Source organism: Tursiops truncatus, chromosome 14, assembly GCF_011762595.2.
Source record: "Tursiops truncatus isolate mTurTru1 chromosome 14, mTurTru1.mat.Y, whole genome shotgun sequence".
In the NCBI taxonomy this organism is placed as follows: Eukaryota; Metazoa; Chordata; class Mammalia; order Artiodactyla; family Delphinidae; genus Tursiops; species Tursiops truncatus.
Window position 1 is genome coordinate 67,817,194 of NC_047047.1, and position 20,814 is coordinate 67,838,007.

General features: G+C 50.3%; 2 protein-coding genes across 9 annotated transcripts; one reads left to right on the forward strand and one right to left on the reverse strand.

The window, feature by feature from the left end:
* Positions 1–119: 119 nt before the first annotated feature.
* ATRAID (all-trans retinoic acid induced differentiation factor) lies at positions 120–4,665 on the reverse strand. 3 transcript variants are annotated; one of them, XM_019943065.3, is made up of 7 exons: positions 4,306–4,665; positions 3,505–3,626; positions 1,630–1,701; positions 1,325–1,396; positions 1,102–1,223; positions 681–778; positions 120–455 (listed from the first exon to the last, which is right to left on the reverse strand). In XM_019943065.3, exons 1-7 carry the CDS (start codon positions 4,402–4,404, stop codon positions 351–353), a joined length of 690 nt encoding a protein of 229 aa, XP_019798624.2. In that variant the 5' UTR covers positions 4,405–4,665; the 3' UTR covers positions 120–350. The 3 variants fall into 3 exon arrangements, with proteins under 3 accessions (XP_019798624.2, XP_019798623.2, XP_019798625.2); XM_019943064.3 differs by lacking the exon at positions 4,306–4,665 and adding an exon at positions 3,750–4,289; XM_019943066.3 differs by lacking the exons at positions 1,325–1,396; positions 4,306–4,665 and adding an exon at positions 3,750–4,295.
* On the forward strand, positions 4,546–19,775 carry SLC5A6 (solute carrier family 5 member 6). Of its 6 annotated transcripts, none has more exons than XM_073791503.1 (17): positions 4,546–4,567; positions 5,275–5,341; positions 9,048–9,592; positions 9,918–9,983; positions 10,311–10,362; positions 10,721–10,788; positions 11,120–11,274; positions 11,650–11,790; positions 11,986–12,115; positions 12,632–12,720; positions 13,132–13,244; positions 13,587–13,654; positions 14,064–14,150; positions 14,299–14,480; positions 14,696–14,799; positions 15,046–15,164; positions 15,557–19,775. In XM_073791503.1, the coding sequence occupies exons 3-17, from the start codon at positions 9,200–9,202 to the stop codon at positions 15,707–15,709; spliced, it is 1,920 nt and encodes a 639-aa protein (XP_073647604.1). In that variant the 5' UTR covers positions 4,546–4,567; positions 5,275–5,341; positions 9,048–9,199; the 3' UTR covers positions 15,710–19,775. The 6 variants fall into 6 exon arrangements, with proteins under 6 accessions (XP_073647604.1, XP_033694753.1, XP_033694752.1 ...); XM_033838862.2 differs by lacking the exon at positions 4,546–4,567 and adding an exon at positions 4,772–4,862; XM_033838861.2 differs by lacking the exon at positions 4,546–4,567 and adding an exon at positions 4,949–5,101.
* The last annotated feature ends 1,039 nt before the right edge of the window (positions 19,776–20,814 follow it).

The following is a 20,814-nucleotide window of genomic DNA, read 5'->3' on the forward strand; positions in this document are numbered from 1 at the left end:
CCAGGGCAGCGAAAGGGTTGGGTCACCTCCTCTACTCTACCCTGCGCGAAGCGATGGGATACCTGAGAAAGCCCGCTCTCCCAAAGTATCCTTTACCACGCCAACCAAGAGACGAAAAAGAAAAAAAGAAAAACTGTTTATTATGGTCAACAGCACAAATGGGAACCGGTACTAGTCCACTCCTGGACTGGGTCTACAACACCCAGGGTTGTGCAAATTTCCATCCTCCTTCCGACGGCGGCCTCTGCCTTGGGAGGGAGGATCCGCTGACCAATGATGTCTAGGAAGCAAATCTCCCTGGCTGGACTATGATGGGGATGATCTTTAGTCAGTAGGAAGACCTATGTGGTTCATGAAGCCTTGGCTTTTCGACGTTGAGTCCCCCAAAGGAGGGTGGAGATGGATAATGTGGTGGATCCCAGAATACCAAAGAACATGAGCAGTGAGAAGGAGCCCTGTGAATAACAGACCAAAAAAACTTCACACAGGGTTACACCAAGGGCTTACAACCTAACACCCAGTTCTTTCCTAGCATACCTGTCCCCTCACCCAGGGCAATTCTCTTATAGTTTCCTTCTCTAGGTGATTTGCATCAGCTCCTGGTCTTATGGCTCTTCTTTCAGAGAGGTACTTACTCTATGCATTTCTCTTATCCCTAATTAGAAGACCTAATTCCTCACCTGGCGCATACACTTGTAGCCATGGAAGCCTTCAGCACAAACACACTGCAAGCGACCTGGACCATCAGGTGCACAAGATCCATTCTCAGGACACATTTCTGGGAGCCAGAGAAAAACAGAGAACATCACTGGATTTCATTAGGTATGTTTCCCAAATATCTCCTTCAACTTAGATTCTCTCAACTGTTTCTAGGTCAAAGGTAGCGAGGAAAGATTACAGATAATCAGAACATTGTCATCATCATCATAAAATTATTTTAAAAATATTAACAAAAGGTTAAGACCTTTTCTCTCCGAGGGGTTAAAGCTTCAGAAACCCAAACAAAAGGCACTTAAGCAACTTTACTGTCTTTCTGATCTAAATCGGAGAATACAAGAGAGGAAGGGCAGTTTCTGGAGGGGTGGAGGTGAGACAACATACCTGGGTCCCCAGTGCTGTTGCAAAGGTTCCTTTGTTCTTGGCAGGTTTGGTTGTTTATATAAGAAGTGATAGTTTTCCAAGCATTAATACCTCCAGGACAGTTGACATCTTGTGGCAGTATCCTGAACACAACACAGGCAGTCATAATATGCAGCCTGAAGTTGCTGAGTTCACAGCACTGCCTCTCTTTGGTTCTCTCCCACACCCCACACCTCTTACTCACAGAGTCTGGAGCTGGGTAAAGCCACGGAAGGTGTTGGCCAAGTCACCCTGGAGGGAGTTTGCCTGCAGGTCTCTGCAAAGCACACACTGTTAGCACTGTGCTCTAGGAAAGCACCTTACTTCCATTCACACATGAATGTGTGTGACTGGTAATCCAGTGTGTTTCTGGACTGGTAATCCAGTTCTCATTCTGAGTTGTCCAAATGTAGACAATATTTAAACATCCTTTTAGGAGTCCATCCTCAAAGACTTTCCCATCAACCCTTTACCATAATCACCTTTTGGGAAGGATAATTAACGACTTACATGATGATAGCAGTACGCGCCTGAGGAAAGTATGGACCGGGGTCCTTCAGAGAGCAGTTCTGGAGATCCAGCCTGAGGAAATAGGTAATCAGCAAAACTGTGTGTCTCTCCCCTTCATCCAAGGTAAGCTAATACAACCCCCTTATCAGCTAATATTAATTGAACACAGCTGTGTCGGGGCCACAACCTAGGTACTCTGGTAGATGTTTTAATCCTGCATTGTCCAATTAAGTCACCACTAGCAACATGCAGCTACTTAATTTAAATTTAAAAAATTCAGTCTTTCATTTGCACTAGCCACATTTCAAGTGTTCAGTAACCACTAAGGTGGTTAGTGGCTACTGTATTGGAAGGTACCGATACAGAACATTTTCATTGTGGCAGAAAGTTCCACCGGACAGTACCGTTCTTATCAGTATATCTATGCATCTGTGCATATATTGAAAGAAATTTGTTTCTTGTCAGGATTAGTGAAACTCACTCACATTGTAATATTATGATTCTCAGATCCACAAAAGGCCATCATATGGGGAAAAAATTCAAGTCACATAAATGAAAGTTTTTTCCAAGTGCATTTCCTACCACAGATTGGATGGATGTAAACTACTGGATATTAAGGTCCATGCCACACTATTTTTTATTCAGTATCTATTGCTGTCTGTTCCTTTATTCTACAAATATTTACTGAGTGCCTACTAACTGCAAAATTTCGGAGAATTAAAAATAACATTCAGTATCTTAGCTTGCAAGTGGCTTACAATGTAGTAGGGGAACAAGACCATCACCAAAAATAAAAACAACATTAAATTAAAATATGAACAGTATATAAAATTAATTTGAGTGGTACAGACACTAAGAATTAGAGGAAATAAAAAATAAAAAGAAATTACTCTGGTTTTTAGTAGTAGGGAACATTCACAAAAGATGTTGGAATTAAAGGACAGATATGTTTTAATTTGGTGGAGGAAGGCAATTTTAGGTAAAGAGAGAGGTTTGAACAAAGAAAGAAAGGCGGAATGCTTTTGGAGGTAGGAGAGTCTGGCTGCTGCCAGACCCTCATGAAGGGTTTGGGTGGACAAATAATTGAAAGTAATGCTGAAAAGGTGGGTTGGGCCAGTCTATGGTAGTTTCTGGTTTGAACTTTATCCTAGGACAACAGACAATTATAAGTCTAATTTTAAAGCCAGAGAGTAATAAGGGAAAAAAATTGGTTTTCATAAAGTTTAATATAAAGAAGTATTTAGGCAGATGAGGGAAAGAGAAGAATGGAAGCAAGACATGAGACATTTTGAGTCTGAAGTGAGGGTGCTCTGAAAGAGGAAATGTTTAACAGGAACCTAGAGGTACCCACATGTATCTGGAGCTTGGAGAGAGGTCAAAGGAAACTAAAAGAGATCTAGTTTTGGGAGACACCTGCATAATGGTTGAAGCCATAAGAGGTGGATTCTCAAGAGTGTAAGAGGAAAACAATGCAGAGACTAATCTGCATAAGGGGACAAGAAGAGAAATTTGCATCAAAGACAAACATGAATTAATGAGAAGGGGAAGAAAACCATATTCCATAGTGTCCTTCAGGCCAAAGGAGTCATTTCATGCAGACACACAGTAAATAAGCCAAAGAATTGACAATAAACAAAAGAAACAAGCTTAAAAAGATGCTAAAAATTATGACTTTTATGCATTTCAACCAGGAAGAACCACAGGGTTGTTTACTTAGCCAAAAATGCTATAACAGATTAAAAAGTCTGAGACTCATGGTTTAGATGCCTCCAAAACAGGCACGAATATTTATCTCAAAAGCCAATCAGGCAAGCCTTGAAGAATTTGGTTTGGGAACTCTTTTCCAGTATCCAGGGATGTCTTCTCCTCCCTCACCCCAGGATGGTGCCCTTCCTATTCAGGCAGCAGCGGGCGTGCAGCATTAGGTCTGATGTCTGCTTACAATAAAGAGCCACTTCTGACAAATTTTGCACACTCCCTGGACACTGGATGCATATCTGCAGAAGAAAGAAAACTATTAGGACTCCAGAAAGAAAAGCCAAGAAACAAACAAGGATCAAAATTTAACTGCCAATACACTCTCCAGAAATCCTCTAACACAGGGCATGGACGTGTCCTACCTTTATGTCAGGTTTACTAGAAGACGCATTTCTTCCCCTTGGAACCAGGCGCCAAAACAGCGCACCAGAGAATTTCTGTACCAGATCTTGTCCAGGGAAGGACCTCATCTTTGAGAATCACTATTCGGACATACATATTATGCCCTCTCCAATGACTTCTCAATCTGCCAGCCCCGATTTGGCGGGTGTAAAAGGACTGCAGGTACACAAAGAACTCATCAAGCATTACAGAAAGTACAGTCCTGCCAACGCACGATATACGGCATTCGTACGCTGTTAAGCTTGCAGAATGGCCAGAGGTCTCGTTTGTAGAAAGAACGACTTAAAGTTATTCAACGATTTTAAGGTGCAAGGAGGTCAAATTTAGAAGGTCTTTGGACGTCGGCAAGGAGAAGGCGCTGCGAGACAGCGGCCTGAGTACTCGGAGTGGGAGCTGTATGGGCTACGTCTAGGGAGGCCCCAGGGACGAAATCGGGGCTGCGCGGAAGCAGAGTGGGGAGAGCCGAGGGCCGGCAAGCAACTCTGTTTCAACCCAACCTTTAATTTGCTTCAGTACCTCGGGTAGCGCCAAAGCCCTTTCCACGCTCAGAACGAGGAGTAGGGCTGCAGCCCAGGGCACCACGGTCAAAGGACTGTCGAGCCCGCGAAGGGCCATTTTCCGCTCCCTCTGTCCTTCTTGGCTGATCGCGAGACTTGCGCGTGTGGCCCCGCCTCCCACCGTGTCACGCCCTCGCCGGGGCGTGGCCTAGTCTGCCAGGCTAGTCCGTTGGGCCCGTCGGTCCGGGGAGGGCTCCCTGGGGTCGCTGCTAGTCGCGGAGGTCAGCGCTCTTCTCTATGTGCCCCAGTCCTCGTTCGCGTGGGACTGACCACCCTCTTCTCTTTTTCCCCCTTAAGCGAAGGCCTCCCCGTCACTGCTCCCTCAGCCCCGTGTTCCTTGCGCTTGGAGCCGGAGTCGCGTATCCGTAGCGGCTGGGGGTTAATCCATTTGCCCTCAGTAAACATGGCGGCGCGGCGACGTGGGCGGGCAGGGGGCGGGACCCCGCTGTCACCCGGTTTGGCGCTGCGGGGCCGGCTCTCAGGCGGCTGCCGGACCCACGTGTGGAGACCCGGCAGGTGGGCCGGACTGGGGCGGGCCGACAGGGGGTGGGCCGAAGCACAGAGGCTCGGGAGAGTGGCGTCAGGGTGGGAAGGGACGAGGAGGGGAGGGGAGGGGAGGAGCGGAGAGGTGAAGGGCGGAATGGGCCGGCCCCTAGAGTGGGGGCCCGGGAAGATCGGAGGTGCCGGCGACGAGGTGGTAGTAGTCCTGCCGCCTCGCGTGTGGAGGGAAGGAGAGAAGCCAGGAAATAAAGAGGGTAAGGGTGATGGAGGAGCGAAGGGCGAAGGGCAAACCCTGTCGGGAAGGGACGAGCCGGAGCACCCTGTCTCCTTCAGCTCAGTCCTGAAACCACGTGGCGTCCTGTGTTCTGGCGAGGAGGTAGGGGCGGGATAGATGCTTCCCTAACTCCTCATTTCTTTGCCTTCCCAGAAAAAGGGAGCGATGCAGATTTCGGGAAGAACCACGGGACCGTCTTAGCCTTGGCTGGGCCACGGAGGTAAGGGAAAGACGAGCGCTGTCCCGTGGTGGCCCGGCGCCCTGACCGAAGGGCGCCAAGCGAGCCCCGTGCCGGGAGGGACTGAGTGTTGGCTTTGGTTAGGGTTAGAAGAAGCTCATCAAAGCTAACCAAAGCTCGTCTTCAGTAGCCTGGCTTCCCTTCCACCTACCCCCAGGTGTCTGGAATCTCCTGAAAGGATTTACCTTCAGAGGGCTGGCACATTTTCTAAGGCATTAGTAGTTACTAGCATTTTAATGAGAGCCCCTAAAGCCTTTCAGAGCTTGAGGAATTCCAGGCACAAAGACAGATTTTTTTTTTTTAGTAATTTGCTTGGGAGCTATGCAATTTTTTAAAATTAATTTATTTTATTTTATTTACTTTTGGCTGCATTGGGTCTTTGTTGCTGCGCGCAGGCTTTCTCTAGTTGCGGAGAGCAGGGGCCTCTCATTGCAGTGGCTTCTCTTATTGCGGAGCACGGGCTGTAGGCACACGGGCTTCAGTAGTTGTGGCGCGTGGGCTCGGTAGTTGTGGCTCGTGGGCTCTAGAGCACAGGCTCAGTAGTTGTGGTGCACGGGCTTCGTGGCTCCGTGGCACGTGGGATCTTATTGGCCTAGGGCTCGAACCCGCATCCCCTGCATTGGCAGGCGGATTCTTAACCACTGCGCCGCCAGGGAAGTCCACAAAGATGGATTTTGAAGGCATCTTTTTGGGAAGGTTTATCCTTCAGTGGCACCTTTGCCTTTTGCAGGAGTCAAAGCAATTCACTTTGTGACCAAAGTGAGAGTGGAGTTAGGGTGGTGAAGGATGATTCTTTTTCTTGTCTGTGTGTATCTTGGACTTTTTAAAAGAGTCCCACAGCCCGCTGTTTGTGCCCTGTGTGTTAGCGTTTTAGTGAAACAAGTTATCTCTTACTTTTGGCTCCCCTCTTATGCAAATCCATGGGGTTTAGATCAGTGTACGGTTGTTGCTGTGTTGCTGTTGTGGTTGTTTGGCCACGCCACACGGCATGTGGGATCTTAGTTCCCCGACCTGGGATCCAACCCATGCCCCCTGCAGTGGAAGCACAGAGTCTTACCACTGGACCACCAGGGAAGTCCCCACTGTAGCAGTTTTAGAAGGCCACTATCCTGTTCTTAGAATCATGTCTAATGAAGCCTTTGTTTCTGGGTCAGGTTTTTCCTGTCTTGCCTGGCTCTCTCTTCAGCCATCCAAGAGAGTTCTCTGTATCTCATGCAAATAGAATCCACAGGAACCCTGCCAGCTTACCCCAGCAGTAGAGGGTCTCCATTTCTGTACATCTGTTTTCCTGTCTATACTTGGACCTTTTTCCTTTCTCCAACCACCTGCCTAGCCGTATGATTAACGCTTTACCTCTACACAGTGTTATGTGCACACAGCAGGCATCTTTTCTCCCCTTAGTCTCTGGTAGTTCCCGTCACCACTTTCACAGTAATAAAAACTTGCCAAAGAGGAGTGAGAAAACTCAAGGTGTTGCAATGCACAAGGGCCCAGGGCCTCTTTAGGTTCAACCCGAGTGGCCTGTTGGGAACATTGTTCTGGGGACTAACATTTGTGACTCAGTAGAACATGTGATTCAAGAGTTGCCAACTCTGATTTCCTCTCCATTGGCTCCAGGAGGTTCAGAGTTCAGGACTGGTTTGCATGAGGTCATATCTCGCCAGCCAGGCAACATCTGTCCAAGAACACAGTGTAGGAGAGCCGAAGACAGCTAGGCTGATCTTTCTCCTAGTGGACAAGAACAAAAGACATAGTTTATATTCATCTCTCTCTAGATTAGTTGAAATTTAATCTTTGCTTCAGGAGTGACTGACAGCAATTAACACTCTGCTCCAGCCCTTGTTCTGGGAGCAGTGAAGGAGGGGCTCCTGGTGAATTAGCTGTCATACCTACTGACAGCATTGTTTTTTCTCCCTTGTTTTATATCATGCTGTATAACCCTAGGGAACTAGAGAGTGTCATATAAAGTACAGAACCTGAGACATGGTGTTTTGAAAGTGGTAGGTATGGTTACTTATTTATTATTGTTAACGTTTATAAAGTACATAACACACTGCTGGATTATATGACAGGTGTTCAAAAAATGTTAACTAACATCGTATTAGGTTATCTAAATTCATGGGCCTCAGTGTGTTTGTTGGTAAATGAGGGGGTTGCAATAGTGATCTCTTAAGATTCCTTTAAGTTTTGACATACTGTGATTTGGTCCTTGTTCTGAGGATAATGTAGGTATATTCTTTGAGGATTAGTATTTCTTGTGCAGGAGTTAGAAAAGCAACTTTCCCATCTCTCAGCAACTCTTTTCTAGTTCCCCCTTGCACACAGTGCCAAGTGTGACTTACAGTGAAAGCCTAATCCATCTAAGAATGCTATTGAATGTGAGCTCCCTGCTCCCCATTCTGGAGCCTCTAGGGCCGAGCTGGAGTTTGGGGGCTGTAGGGTGATAGGGCCATTTGGTCCACAGCGATTGGTTCCCTGAAGGGTCCAGAACAAATAGCTGCTGAGCTTCCCTCTACTCCCAGTTCCTCACCTCACCTCAGCCACTTACAGACCAGATCCTCAGCCTCTGCCCAGCTGCAGACACACAGCTTCTCCAGGCAGCTTTGATTCAGAGCAGGGATTGCTTCTTGAGGTGGGTGTCTGCGCCCGAGGGAAGGACCACGTTCCCTGACTTTCTCTTGCCCGCAGCTCCCTGGCTGCTTTGCTTGTTTCCAAAGTGCCCCTGTAATTGTAACTGTGAAACCCTGGCTCCAGCATGTTGCCGTCTCACTTTTGTTGTTGTTGTTGTTGTTGTTGTTTTGTTTTGCGCTACGTGGGCCTCTCACTGCCGCCGCCCCTCCCGCTGTGGAGCACAGGCTCCGGATGCGCAGGCCCAGCGGCCATGGCTCACGGGCCCAGCCGCTCCGCGGCACGTGGGATCCTCCCGGACCGGGGCACGAACCCGTGTCCCCTGCATCGGCAGGCGGACTCTCAACCACTGCGCCACCAGGGAGGCCCCTGTCTCACTTTTGAAAGGCACCACTCTTCCTGGATCTCCTACTGACTGTGGTGTCATAGGTGGAGGAGCTGAGAGGTGGGTGGCCGGCCTTATTAAGTAGTGTTGGGAGAACAGAGTGGTTGGCCTGGGGTTGCCTGAAATGGAACTTGGCGCTGCCGTGGAGGTGGCCTCCCCGGTGATCAGTGTTGAGAAGGGCTGCTGTTCGGACGGTGACACTGAGGGTCACGGGGGTGCAGGTACTGAGGCTGGGAGAGTGGAGGAGGCCATGCTGTCATTCGTCTCTGTTTCTTCCTCCCGGCTGGCTTGTGGCGCCAGGCTGGGCTCTGCTGGCTTAGTACATTGTAATGACTGGGTCTGTGCCTGCAGGTGGGGGCAGGGAATTCTGAGAAGAACCATGGGCTAGAGTTGATTTTTCTTTCACTGCTAGGGTGGAGACCTAAGAAGGTTCTTAAGTTTCACAGCTGTGCACACCCAAAAAGGACTTGGCCAAGTAGTTGTCTCCTGGCCATCTCAGTCTGCTGCTTCCTCCCTCCCCTCTCTGCCCTACCAAACCCATATCAGTATCTCCACACCTTCAAGGGCTGCCACGGAGCTGGCTGGCCCAAATCTGATGGGTGTGGGATGCACAGGCCCAAGGGTGGGTGGCCATGAAGGCAGGGTAGGCCTGACTAAGAGCCGCTTTCTTTGCAGCTCACCCGGACAATGTCACTTGGTGGTGGAGGAGGACGGTGAGACGGTGGCTGGGAGTCAGATTGTAGCCACTTGCCTGCCACTGCCCAGCCAAGGGGCAGCCCAGAGCCCAGGAGCAGCAAGTGGCTGCAGGTCACAGACACAGAGAGGGTATGAGTGTGGCGGTGAGCACCTCCGCTCCCCTCCCCCCAGCCTCAGACACCAACATGGTCACATCCACCTTCTCCCTGGTGGACTATGTGGTCTTTGTCCTGCTGCTGGTCCTCTCCCTTGCCATTGGGCTCTACCATGCTTATCGTGGCTGGGGGCGACATACCATCGGCCAGTTGCTGTTGGCGGACCGCAAAATGGGCTGCTTTCCTGTGGCGCTGTCCTTGCTGGCCACCTTCCAGTCAGCCGTGGCCATCCTGGGTGTGCCGTCCGAGATCTACCGATTTGGGACACAGTATTGGTTCCTGGGCTGCTCCTATTTCCTGGGGCTGCTGATCCCAGCACATGTCTTCATCCCAATCTTCTACCGCCTGCATCTCACCAGTGCCTACGAGGTAGGTAGGGAGGAGCACATAGGACCCCCAGAGTCAGGGGTGGAGAGGAGGAACAGGGCACCTAGGGATCTGGGCCCCTGGATCTCCTTTGCCTGATGAGAGTGACAGGGAATACATTGTGTGTTTATAAGTTCTCTCTGGTTGAAGTTGGGCGGGGTGGGAGTTGGGGGAGAAGAAGGGTGCTGTGCTGAGTGGGGCCCAGAGTGGATACGAGTTGGATATTTCCTCTGCTCCTAGGTTTCTTGAGGGAAGTTTTGTGTGAATTGTTGGGGGTGGAGTGGAGAGAAATACCTTTTTATAAAAAAAAAAATCTACTCCTACCTAGTACCTGGAGCTCCGGTTCAATAAAGCTGTGCGGGTTTGTGGGACCGTGACCTTCATCTTCCAGATGGTAAGTGGAATGAGGATAGAAATTGAGCCTGATGCATGGTAGGGGGAACTGGACTTAGGCTTGCTGAGGCAGCTGGAGCCTTCCTTGCTCTCAGACTAGCAAGATTGAAATTCCTGCTAGCCCCCAGAGGCATCCTGCTTCCCATTCCTTCCAGTTCCGGCGCAGATACTATGGTGGCAGCAAGCCAAACTTTGGAAGAAGGGAGAGGGGGGTGAGCCTAGGTGAAGGGAGGCCATTGGGATATTGGAGCTGAGGTCCATCTTTCCTCCTCTCTCTGCCCACCCTCATCTCCTCTTCCCCTCACATTCTCTTTTCCATACCCGACAGGTAATCTACATGGGGGTTGTCCTCTATGCACCATCACTGGCCCTCAATGCAGGTGAGGAGTCACAGCCCCTGACTCCCAGCCACAGCAGGCTGGGAAGAACCTTTGGGAGGGGCAGGTAGAGGAGAGTGTGCAGAAAAGAATCCAACCTTGACCAGGGTATTATTTCACTGCCTGGGCCCTTGGCTGGTCTCTACTAGAGGTGGAAAGCTAATCAAACATTACCAGGCCCCATCTGAATTGGTTAATCAACACCTTTTGGTGGAGCTTTGCAAACTTTTTTTTCCGTTGTGGTAAATGATTTATAGCATCCTTAATGACTAAATGCTTCATATCTTACCAAGGCTCCTCTGGCTTCTCTGCTGGGAAACCCTCCTCGGGAGACAGGAATGTGACTTTTATCTGTTTACAGTGACTGGCTTTGATCTCTGGCTGTCAGTGCTGACCCTAGGCATTGTCTGTACCGTCTACACTGCTCTGGTAAGCGCAGTTAGTCTTAGGGGAGGGAGAAGAGGTGAAATTGGGAGGGAGATGGGAGGAAAGGGAAAAGATGGCATAAGATCAATAGGTGGGTGGTAGATGAGATAAGAATATAGGTGAGGAGAGGGCATGACCTTCTAGGGTGCTGTGAAATGGGATGTAGGAGATGGGATGGGCTTATGGTGGGGGGTGGGGGATGAAGGTGGGGGTGGGCTGGGAGTGACGTCGGCAGAATCTCAGCAGCTATACACCGCTGGCGGCTGTCTGGTGCCCTCGCTGGTGGTGTGGCTTCGTAGACAGCTGTGGCAGGTGTGCTGTCTTTTCCCTGCAGGGTGGACTGAAGGCAGTCATCTGGACAGATGTGTTCCAGACCCTGGTGATGTTCCTAGGGCAGCTGGTGGTTATCATTGTGGGGTCGGCCAAGGTGGGCGGTTTGGGGCACGTGTGGGATGTGGCTTCCCAGCATGGCCTTATCTCTGGAATCGAGTAAGTACACCCCTTCCCCAGCTGGGGTCTATAGTGCCTGACAGCTGAGCCCATCTAGAGCCTGCGCTTAGGGCTGTAGTAAGCAGAGGGCAAGCTGTGGAAGTTGAAGTGCAGCACTGAGGCCAGTGCGAGGCTGGCACTGTGGAGATGGGTGAGCACAGCGTTCTGGCCGGTGGTTGAGTGTCAGGATGTTTTTAGCACCTGGGATGAGGCTATGGTTGGAGGGATGGAGCCACCCCCTCCCCACCCAACCTGCTGCCCTGTCTTGAGTCCAGCTTCGCCCTGGCAGCCATCTCTCTGCCCTGCCCCCTGTTGTAGGAGGGCGGGGAAGGCTGAGTCTCTGGGGCAACAGTGACATGTTGGTGTCTCTGGCAGGCTGGATCCGGACCCTTTTGTGCGGCACACTTTCTGGACGCTGGCCTTCGGGGGTGTCTTCATGATGCTCTCCTTGTATGGAGTGAACCAGGCTCAGGTGCAGCGCTACCTCAGTTCCCGCACGGAGAAGGCTGCAGTGCTGTGAGTGCAGGGCCAGGAAGACCGGGGAGCACAGGCTGGGGGAAGTGTGGGCCCCGGCTCCACTGAGGCAGTTGGGATGGGACAGGATGCTGGAGCGCATGCGCACCCATTGGGCAGGACGTGGAGTTGCTTTCTGGGGCTTGGGGACGTGCCTGCTAGCACCGTCTCCCTGCTTGGCACTGGCCTCTTTTGCAGCTCCTGCTACGCCGTCTTCCCTTGCCAGCAGGTGGTCCTCTGCATGGGCTGCCTCATTGGCCTGGTCATGTTCGCCTACTACCAGGAGTATCCCATGAGCACCCAGCAGACTCAAGCAGCCCCTGACCAGGTGAGAAGGCCTCCCTGACCCCCCTCCTGGACCCCCCCAAGGGGAGTGTCTGGGTGGCTGCAGGAGGGACTCCCACCCTGGGTGGGAAATGGATGGAAGGTCCTTCTTGTTCTGGAAATCTGCAATCCAGCATGTGAGGATCCCAGCCCCCAGCTAATCACAGTGCCCACCCTACTGAGGCGGGGACCTACCTTCAGTGACTCACCGCTCTGCACCACCTGCTCTGTGGGGAGCCTCCCGACAGCCTCATTTTACAGAGGAGAAAAGGACGCACAGCGGGGCGGCCAGCATGCTCAAGCCACACCACTCACTGGGGCAGAGCTGGGCTGTGGGCTGTGTCCTTCTCTCTCCAGAGCCTGCTTTCTCACCACTTACTGTGGGCTTGCCCTCAGTGCCTGGCCCCCCCTTCCTAAAGCACGCAGTCTCCAGACGCTGCCTGACATAAGCAGGGAAGGGCGGTGTGCCCTGGGGATGGGCTTCTCTGAGGAGAGCTGTGCATTTCTGCTCCGCCTGCAGTTCGTCCTGTACTTTGTGATGGATCTCCTGAGAGGCCTGCCAGGCCTGCCTGGGCTCTTTGTTGCCTGCCTCTTCAGTGGCTCCCTAAGGTACACTCTTTGACCTTTTCCATCAGGCTAGACACAGCTGGCCCCTCCTTGGTACAAGGTGATGGGTGGAGCGGGGGTCCCTCTGAGTCTCTCATTGTGTTCGTTCATGTGTGAATGACAAGGGGCAGCTCATCTGTGTGGGACAGAGTGTATCCTCTCCTGGGAGAGTCCCCTTTTTGGTGAAGGATTCTTTTATGATACCAGGAATTGATCTACTTGAACCAAACCTGTACCCCACTCAGAGAAGGCCAGGTGTCCCTGCCTCCCAGGCCTCTTCCTCTTCTGCCAACTGTCAGGATGGTGTTTGGGCTGCACACGTCCTTGCCTGCCTTCAGGGTGCTAGTCCCTCAGTGGGGTCCCTTGTTTTGCGTTTCTCAGCTTCTGGACTTGTCTTTCTCTTTCTTCTTTCAGCACCATATCCTCTGCTTTTAATTCACTGGCAACTGTTACAATGGAAGACTTGATTCGACCCTGGTTCCCTCATTTCTCTGAAGTCCGGGCCACCATGCTTTCCAGAATCATCGGTGGGATTATGCTTCCTCATCTCTTCAGCCTTGTTCTTTCTAAGACACACCCTAAGAACTGTTGTCCATCTGCTTTGAAGCACCAGTTTTAGCCTGGGCTCAGCACTTGCCCAATGAAGCACCAACCTTGTTTATATGTCAGGGAATTTCCTGGGGAGGTCTCTGAGTCACATAAGAGTGAGGACGGGGTGGGAGAGACCTGGAGGTGGGGCCTGAGGTAATGTGCCCTGTTTCCAGGGACACAGAGGTAGTAGTTGGGCTGGGGAAGGAGCTTTGCTCTGCTTTTCCCTGTTTTATTGTGTTAACTCACATCTGCTTGTTTCCTCCTTTCTTTTTCCCCAGCCTTTGGCTATGGGCTGCTTTGTCTGGGAATGGCCTATATTTCCTCCCAGATGGGACCTGTGCTGCAGGTAATGACTATGGAGGGAAGAAAGCAATTTTTAAGGGAGAAAAGGAGCTGATTGAAACCAGAAATTGAAGAAGACAGCTATTGTGAAAGGAATGACATAGGGGCAGGTGTCAGAGATTCCCCTTTGATGAGCTCCCTTTAGCTGTGAACAGAGTCTCAAGTAGCCAGAAGCCCCAGGGTCATTGTTGGCTGAGAGATATCTAAGGATCGGCCTCAGGAGAACCCCGAGCACATTCCCTTAACCATTTCTGCCCTCTGGAATTCTGCGTTCTGATGATTCCAGGTAGAACAGATGGACAGATCTGACAGGTAGGGCTCTGAGGCAGTGGTGGTAGCGGTGCCACGCTGGTGAGACTGGGGATCTCTGAGCCTGAGTGTTCTTTGCTTTGTCTCAACCCTGTCCTCCGCAGGCAGCAATCAGCATCTTCGGTATGGTTGGGGGCCCGCTGCTCGGACTCTTCTGCCTTGGGATGTTCTTTCCTTGTGCCAATCCTCCTGTGAGTGACCCATCTGGCTCCACGGTCATGTGCGGGGGTGGACCTGCGGAACGACTTGGCAGGGCTCTCGCCGTGACTGCTGGGAACTTACGCGAAGGTTTGGTGGGGCTGGCATTGAGACAAGAGAGTGTGCCGTTTCTCTGGGCAGGGTGCCATCGTGGGCCTGTTGGCTGGACTGATCATGGCCTTCTGGATCGGCATTGGGAGCACAGTGAGCAGCCTGGGCTCTGGCAGAGCGCCCACTCCCTCTAATGGGTCCAGCTTTTCCCTGCCCAGCAATCTGACTGCTGTCACCATGGCCACACTGATGCCCTCGACTACTATCTCCAAGTGAGTCAGAGCTCACTCTCTTTCTCCTTGCGGAGAACAGCTCATTTCTGAGGGGTTTTCCAGGGGCCTTGCTAAGGGATGGCCACCAGAGGACTTGGGCCAGCTGTCGGGTGTTGGGTCCCAGGATTCTAGGACCGTGTAGGAGGGTGGAGCCAGGTGCCTGTGGAATGCCTGTCACTGAATTGCTAATTGTCCTCACCCTCTGCTCTCCCCAGACCCACAGGGCTACAGCGGCTCTATTCCCTGTCGTATTTATGGTACAGCGCTCACAACTCCACCACGGTCATTGTGGTGGGCCTGGCTGTCAGTCTGCTCAGTGGTGAGGGGCTGTGGCATGGGGGCACAGGGAAACAAGGACCAGCTGAGGGAGGGCACTCAGGGGTCTGGAGTCTGGAGCTCAGGGAATCCTGGGCTCCTGGGTGCCTGGAACAGTCACGCTTCTTGGTGGAGCTCAAGGAGGTGGGCGGGGACTGGGGGTTTAGAGTCCTGAGAGAAGGGGGTGAGCAGGGGGCTGCGGGAGTGACCTGGTTACACAGTAGGAGCCTCAGGAGCGCTTTGTCTTCAGGCGGAATGCGGGGCCGGACCCTGAACCCTCGGACCATTTACCCAGTGTTGCCGAAACTCGTTGCCCTCCTGCCCATGTCCTGTCAGAAGCGACTTCACTGCAGAACCCACAGCCAGGTAGTACGTCTGTTGTCAGATCGCCCCTCCCTTCCCTCTCAGGCTACTGCCGGGCCTCCTGGGTTCCTGTGCCTCCCTTTTCTTTCTCCTCCCAGCCCCCCTTTCTCTGCTGATCGGCCTGAGCTGGACTGTCCCGCAGCAGCTGCCTGGCTCCTTCCCACAGGGGAGCGGGGGCTTGGTGGGCAGAAGGGTCTCGGCCCCGAGAGGCCGCAGCTGCTGGCCTTTCGTCTCCGTCCTCCCAGCCCCGTGCTCATCCCCGGGCCTGCTCCTCGTTGGCCTCCTTTCTAGCCAGGATCAAAGCAGGGTCACCTTTCCTGCAAGAGAAAGGGGAGGTTCCTTCACCTCCCTTTGCCTCACGTTCACCGCCCCCACTCCCTTTGCTCTGTGTTCCCCAGGATCTCTCTGTGGACACGGCTGTGTTTCCGGAGAAGGTGAGCAACGGGATGCTGAGGGGCAGCAGAGACAAGGAGGCCGTGGATGTGCCTGAGGAAGACCCAGCCCCCCAGGGGATCAGCCCCACCTTCATCGTTCAGGAGACCTCACTGTGATCTGGACTCGGGACCCAGCCCCAGAGACCACCCTGTGACACAGGAATGAGTTCCTTGGTGATCCTCAGGGGTGGTCAAGGACTGGATGACCTCGCCCGCACCACAGGGCCTTGTTCTTGGGAGTTTGTGCTGCAGTAGAAGCTGTCATGTCACGGGAGGTGTGAGAGTAGGACAGGGTTTTTCCTTGTTCCTTGCCAGTCTGTTCTCTAGAGAACCAGGCTTGCAGAGGGTAGGATTTTGCCAGAGAAAGGGATAGAGGTGAATCCTCTGACAAAAGGATAATGGCTTCTAATTCCGCATCATCAGGCTCCTTTGAAGTGAATAGAAATAGCAGTGCTGGACCCACTTTGTCAAGATTGACCATCTCCCCGTAAAACTCAGCTGCGTCGGCCAGCTGTTGCTTCCCTCGCAGTCCCCTTGGAGCACACGTTCTGTCAGCCACAGAGGGCCCCTGTGGCACTACTTTCAGGTTGTCTGTGATACCCAGGCCCCTCTCATTATCTGTCTACCTCCATTCTTGAGAGGGAGGTTTTGGTGTCCCTGAGAGGTGTCTCGGAGCATACAGGTATATTCATCTCCCTTGTGTAGAGTAGGGAAGCTTTCCCTTTTCCTCGCTGCCCCACCCTCCACCTCTGTAATGGGTACTTGGAGACGGGGAAAGTGTTAATTTAAGAAACTAGGGCATGACCAGGTCCACTGTGGAGCGTGCCATCCGCCTGACTCCTGAGCCACGCCACCCTAGTGGCATTTGGTCATTCATGCTGTTTCCTTTTGGAGTTTCTTCCCCACATTTCTTTGTTCCTAGGGAGTAAAAACTGCTATTGGGCTAGAATTTGGGCTTCTGTACTGTCTGCACCTGCTCTTGTCCACCTTAGTGCTATCCCTGGCAAAGATAAAGAGCCCCTCTTCCCATGCACAGGTCTTCCTCTGCTGAGGAGAGAGGCACAGGGGACCAGTGATGGCTTGGTGAGGTTTCTGGTCTCTGTGGCTGATGTGTCTACAGGGGGTAGCATTGTGCTTATGGGGTGGAAGATGCACACTTTCCCTCTGCTGCTTCTCTTCCCCTGTGGCTCAGTCTGTTCCCTGTCCCACCCACCATGTCCTCGACCAGTACAGTCACTGCTGCTCTGGGAATGTTCCCTTTGGGGCAGGAGGAAGAATGCTGCTGTTTGGCTTTTAAAAATAGAACATTCGAGGTGGATTTTAATGGTCTTGTGAAGAACACTTTGCTCATGTCCACCCACACCTGGTCTCTAGCTCTGCTTGGCCCCATCCAACTGCCCAGAAGCAGCTCTGGGAAAGCTCTCCAGGCCCCTCAGCAGAGACTTAGTCCCACACACATCCATGGCCAGTCCCAGAAAATGCCAGGTTGACTCTGCCCTGAGGTCTGCCCTCCTCTTGACAGCCCCCCACCTTGGGGCTGAGGGCCACTGCTCAGCCCACATCCCCACCCCAGCCAGCTGCTAGAGTTGTAGACCTAGCCGGGCTCTCATTTATTCATTCTTCAACATATTTATCCATCACCCACTTCATTCAAGGGCCTTACCTTGGCTGCCATCTTAGAGCTAAGGAAATGACTGTGCCACCCAGGGACTCTGCACCAGGTGCCACCGTTGGCCTTTGAGTTGCCCCTTTTTGTCTCAAATTCTTGCATTTTGGCTATATTTACATAGAAAAAGGGGAGACCCTACAGGACTCAGAACTTACAAGAATTATATTTAAGGGGAATGGTAAAAAACATTCATTCTCCATATAATTCAAACTCTGTAACAGAACATAGATGTTCCTTTGTCTCTAATGCAGTAACTTTTATCTTCATGCAGAGTTTTAAAAGTACCATTTAATGATTGAGGGTGGAGTCCAATGGACAGACCTGGGTTCAAATACTGACTTCAGTTACTTCATCTATTAGGTGTGAATGTCACGGTTAAAGATTCAAAATTATATTGTGTGTAAAGGACTGATGCATTCCTTAAATGCCAGTTATTGTGATAATTATTGTAGTTTTCAAAGCACTTTTCATGTGCTACCTAATTTTATACTTCGGGAGAGAAGTACGTTCCATATCATCTGCATATTTAATGTATAAGGTAACTGGATTGCTTGCCTAGTGAAGGGTTGAAGCAGAGCTAGAACCCGGGTCTGTGACTCCCATTAGCCCACCAAAGTCACATCTCTTGCCTGGAAGCAGTGTCCTTTTTGATAGGGTGCTCACACAGGTGACAGGGTCTCTCCTGAGATAGCAGTCCAGAGAACAACGATGTACTAAATGGGGTGCTACTGTACCATCGTTCTAGAATCTTTCTAAGTCAGTGGCCTTCAAACCTTTCTTGAGACCCACAGTAAGAATGTATTTCACAGCATGACCCAGTATACTGATATATTGCGTTGTGTTACTAAAACATTTCATGAAAAAGTGTCTGTGGGTATAGCTAATATTTCTGGAGCTCTCCTTTTTCCTTCCCTCCTTGAATAATTCAGTCCTTAAGCCATTATGTGGAGCAGAGCAAGGTAGGCACTCATGCTGGGGGCTAGGTGTCAGAGCACAAGTGAAAGGAGGGAGGCCATGCACAGGAATGGCCCAGCTTGAATGCCAGAGCCCAAGCTAGATGAGGAGAGTGTCCATGGGGGTCGGGAGCCTGGTGTGGGGTTGGAGAAAGAGAAAGGAGCCCTCACAGGAGAAAAGACGTGCGGGTTGTCAGCTGGAGTGAGTGAGGTGGGAGCCTAAGAGGGGGGGCAGCTTGACGTGGGGTGTCAGCATGAGGAGTGCATCCACAAGGTAGGTGGCTCAGCATGGCTTGTCCGAGCCAGTGTGTGTGTGTGTGAAGGCGGCGGGACTTCCCTGGCAGTCCAGAGGTTTAGATTCCGTGCTTCCAAGGCAGGGGATGCAGGTTCGATCCCTAGTCGGGGAACTAAGATCCTACATGCTGTGCGGCCAAAAAAAGAATGAAGAAGGCATCTACAGGTGCGAGCAACACATGCAAGCAGCTCACCCTGGGCTGTTAGAGTGCGAGTGCAGTGAGGAGGGCATCTATACAGGAGGAAGATCTGTCATCAGGTGGCAGTCCAAGTAGGGTGAGGGGGTCACTTGCCATAGAGGCAGCCAGTGGTGGGGAGATGAAGACGTCCACACAGGGGCCAGCCCATTACAGTCTCAGAGCCAGAGTAGGATGAGGAGGGCATATATGCGAGAGTGTTGGGGCTTTGACTGCATGCTGAGAGATTAATCAAATAAGTATATTAGGAATAACCTGAGCCATGTTTCTCACTAGTGGAGAAGGGTGTTACATGCATGGAAAGGGAGAAAGCAAGAATGAACTCTGTGGTGGTGGATCGGAGAAAGGGATATTCGCGTGTGTTCATGGTTTTCAACAGATCTACGTAAATATAGAAATAAACAGGGAGGGAAGTAGCTCTGTCCACTGAGGGTTTGGGAGCAGAAGTGTGATAGCAATAAGTGTTTTGTGCCTAGATCTTGGATTCTAAATACCACTTTCCACTAAAACAACAACAAAAACCCAAGGCTTCTTGGAGAAATAGTTGATTCTAGGGCTGGGACCAAAGTACAAGATAGGCCTGGAACATCTTGTACCAGAAAGCAAAGAACTTATCAAGGAAAGATAAGATCATATCAAAGGACACAGAAGTTAGCTTGAAGGGACTCTTACTAGCCAAATCTGGAACATTCTGAGCATTAAAATAATAGTAATGGATTATAAGCTATTGAATGAAAAAAGGAAATCATGAATTCATACTGATAAAAGTAGTAAGTTGGAAATTAGATAAGGTATGGTATATTTATATAGTTTCAAATACTTCTCTCTGCACAAAATACTTAATTACAAGGGAAAAACAACTGTAGTGGAGAAGCCTGGCAGACACCATCTTAAGTGATCAAAATAAACATCATCTGTAATGGGATAAATCAGTCATGCATCACCTGATAAGATGCAAAGGGAAGAACATGTAATTACTTCTGTGATTCTCTTGTCAGAAATGTATAACCTGAATCTAATCATAAGAAAACATCAGACAAAATAAAATTGAGAGACATTCTATAAAATAACTGGCTTGTAATTATTGGGACCATAGCTGAAAATTAAATAGGATCTGAGTATTAGATGGAAGTAACATTAACTTCCTGACTTTGATGCTTCTGTTGTGGTTATGTAGGATAATGTTCTTGTTAGTAGGAAATACACAGCTTCATGTATGATCTACTGATGTGTTGCAATCCGCTAAAAACACTGTAGTGCTAGGCTTCCTTCCCAGCTTTCAGACAGGGAATGGGTTTCTTTCCCACTTCCCACCACCAATGGTCCCAGAATTCCAAGGCCTCCATGCATTTTCTATTTTCCTAAAGCGGTCATGTCCTCTGAGAAGCCATTTCTGGCTGTTCCCCTTCCTGTGAGAAGCAAAAGGGCTATCACCCTCCAGTCCCAACAGCCAGCCTTGGCTCCCCGTCATCTGACAAAGCAGAAAACAGATGACTTCATGGCAGGGCTGGTGGTGGTGGGTGGGTGGGGTCTTTTGTCCATTTAACTATTTTTGCCAGTTAGAGAATAATCCTTCCAACCATTCCTGTGTGTTCACTAAGCCATTGTCAGAGGTTCTAGCTCCCGAGCAATAAACTCTTTGGATTTATTGTCCGAGAAACATGTTTACCAACCCAGAATTTTACACTTAATCAAAACATAATACAAATGGAGCATGAAATAAAGACATTTTCAGATATACAAGGGAACATAAATTCAACAGACGTCAACTGTTAGAGAGAATGATGACCAAATTAACCAATAACATTTATTGTTACATCTAAATAAGCAGGGATTATTTTTCAAACAATTAATATAATCTGGAAATAAAATCCAAGAGCTAAGATTCTCTGAGCTAATTGAACTAAGATTCTCTTTTCTGTTTTTTAGAGAACAGGATGTAGACCAACACTGGATAATAGAAAAAGTATGAGTTATACATTTAAAGATAACTAATAGAATAAAAGAAATATGATATATCACTCCCATACCATTAAAGCAAAAAATCAAATGGAACAAAAAAACCCTGATTATTCCAAGCATAGGTGGAGGGGGGGAGGGGATTTTTCT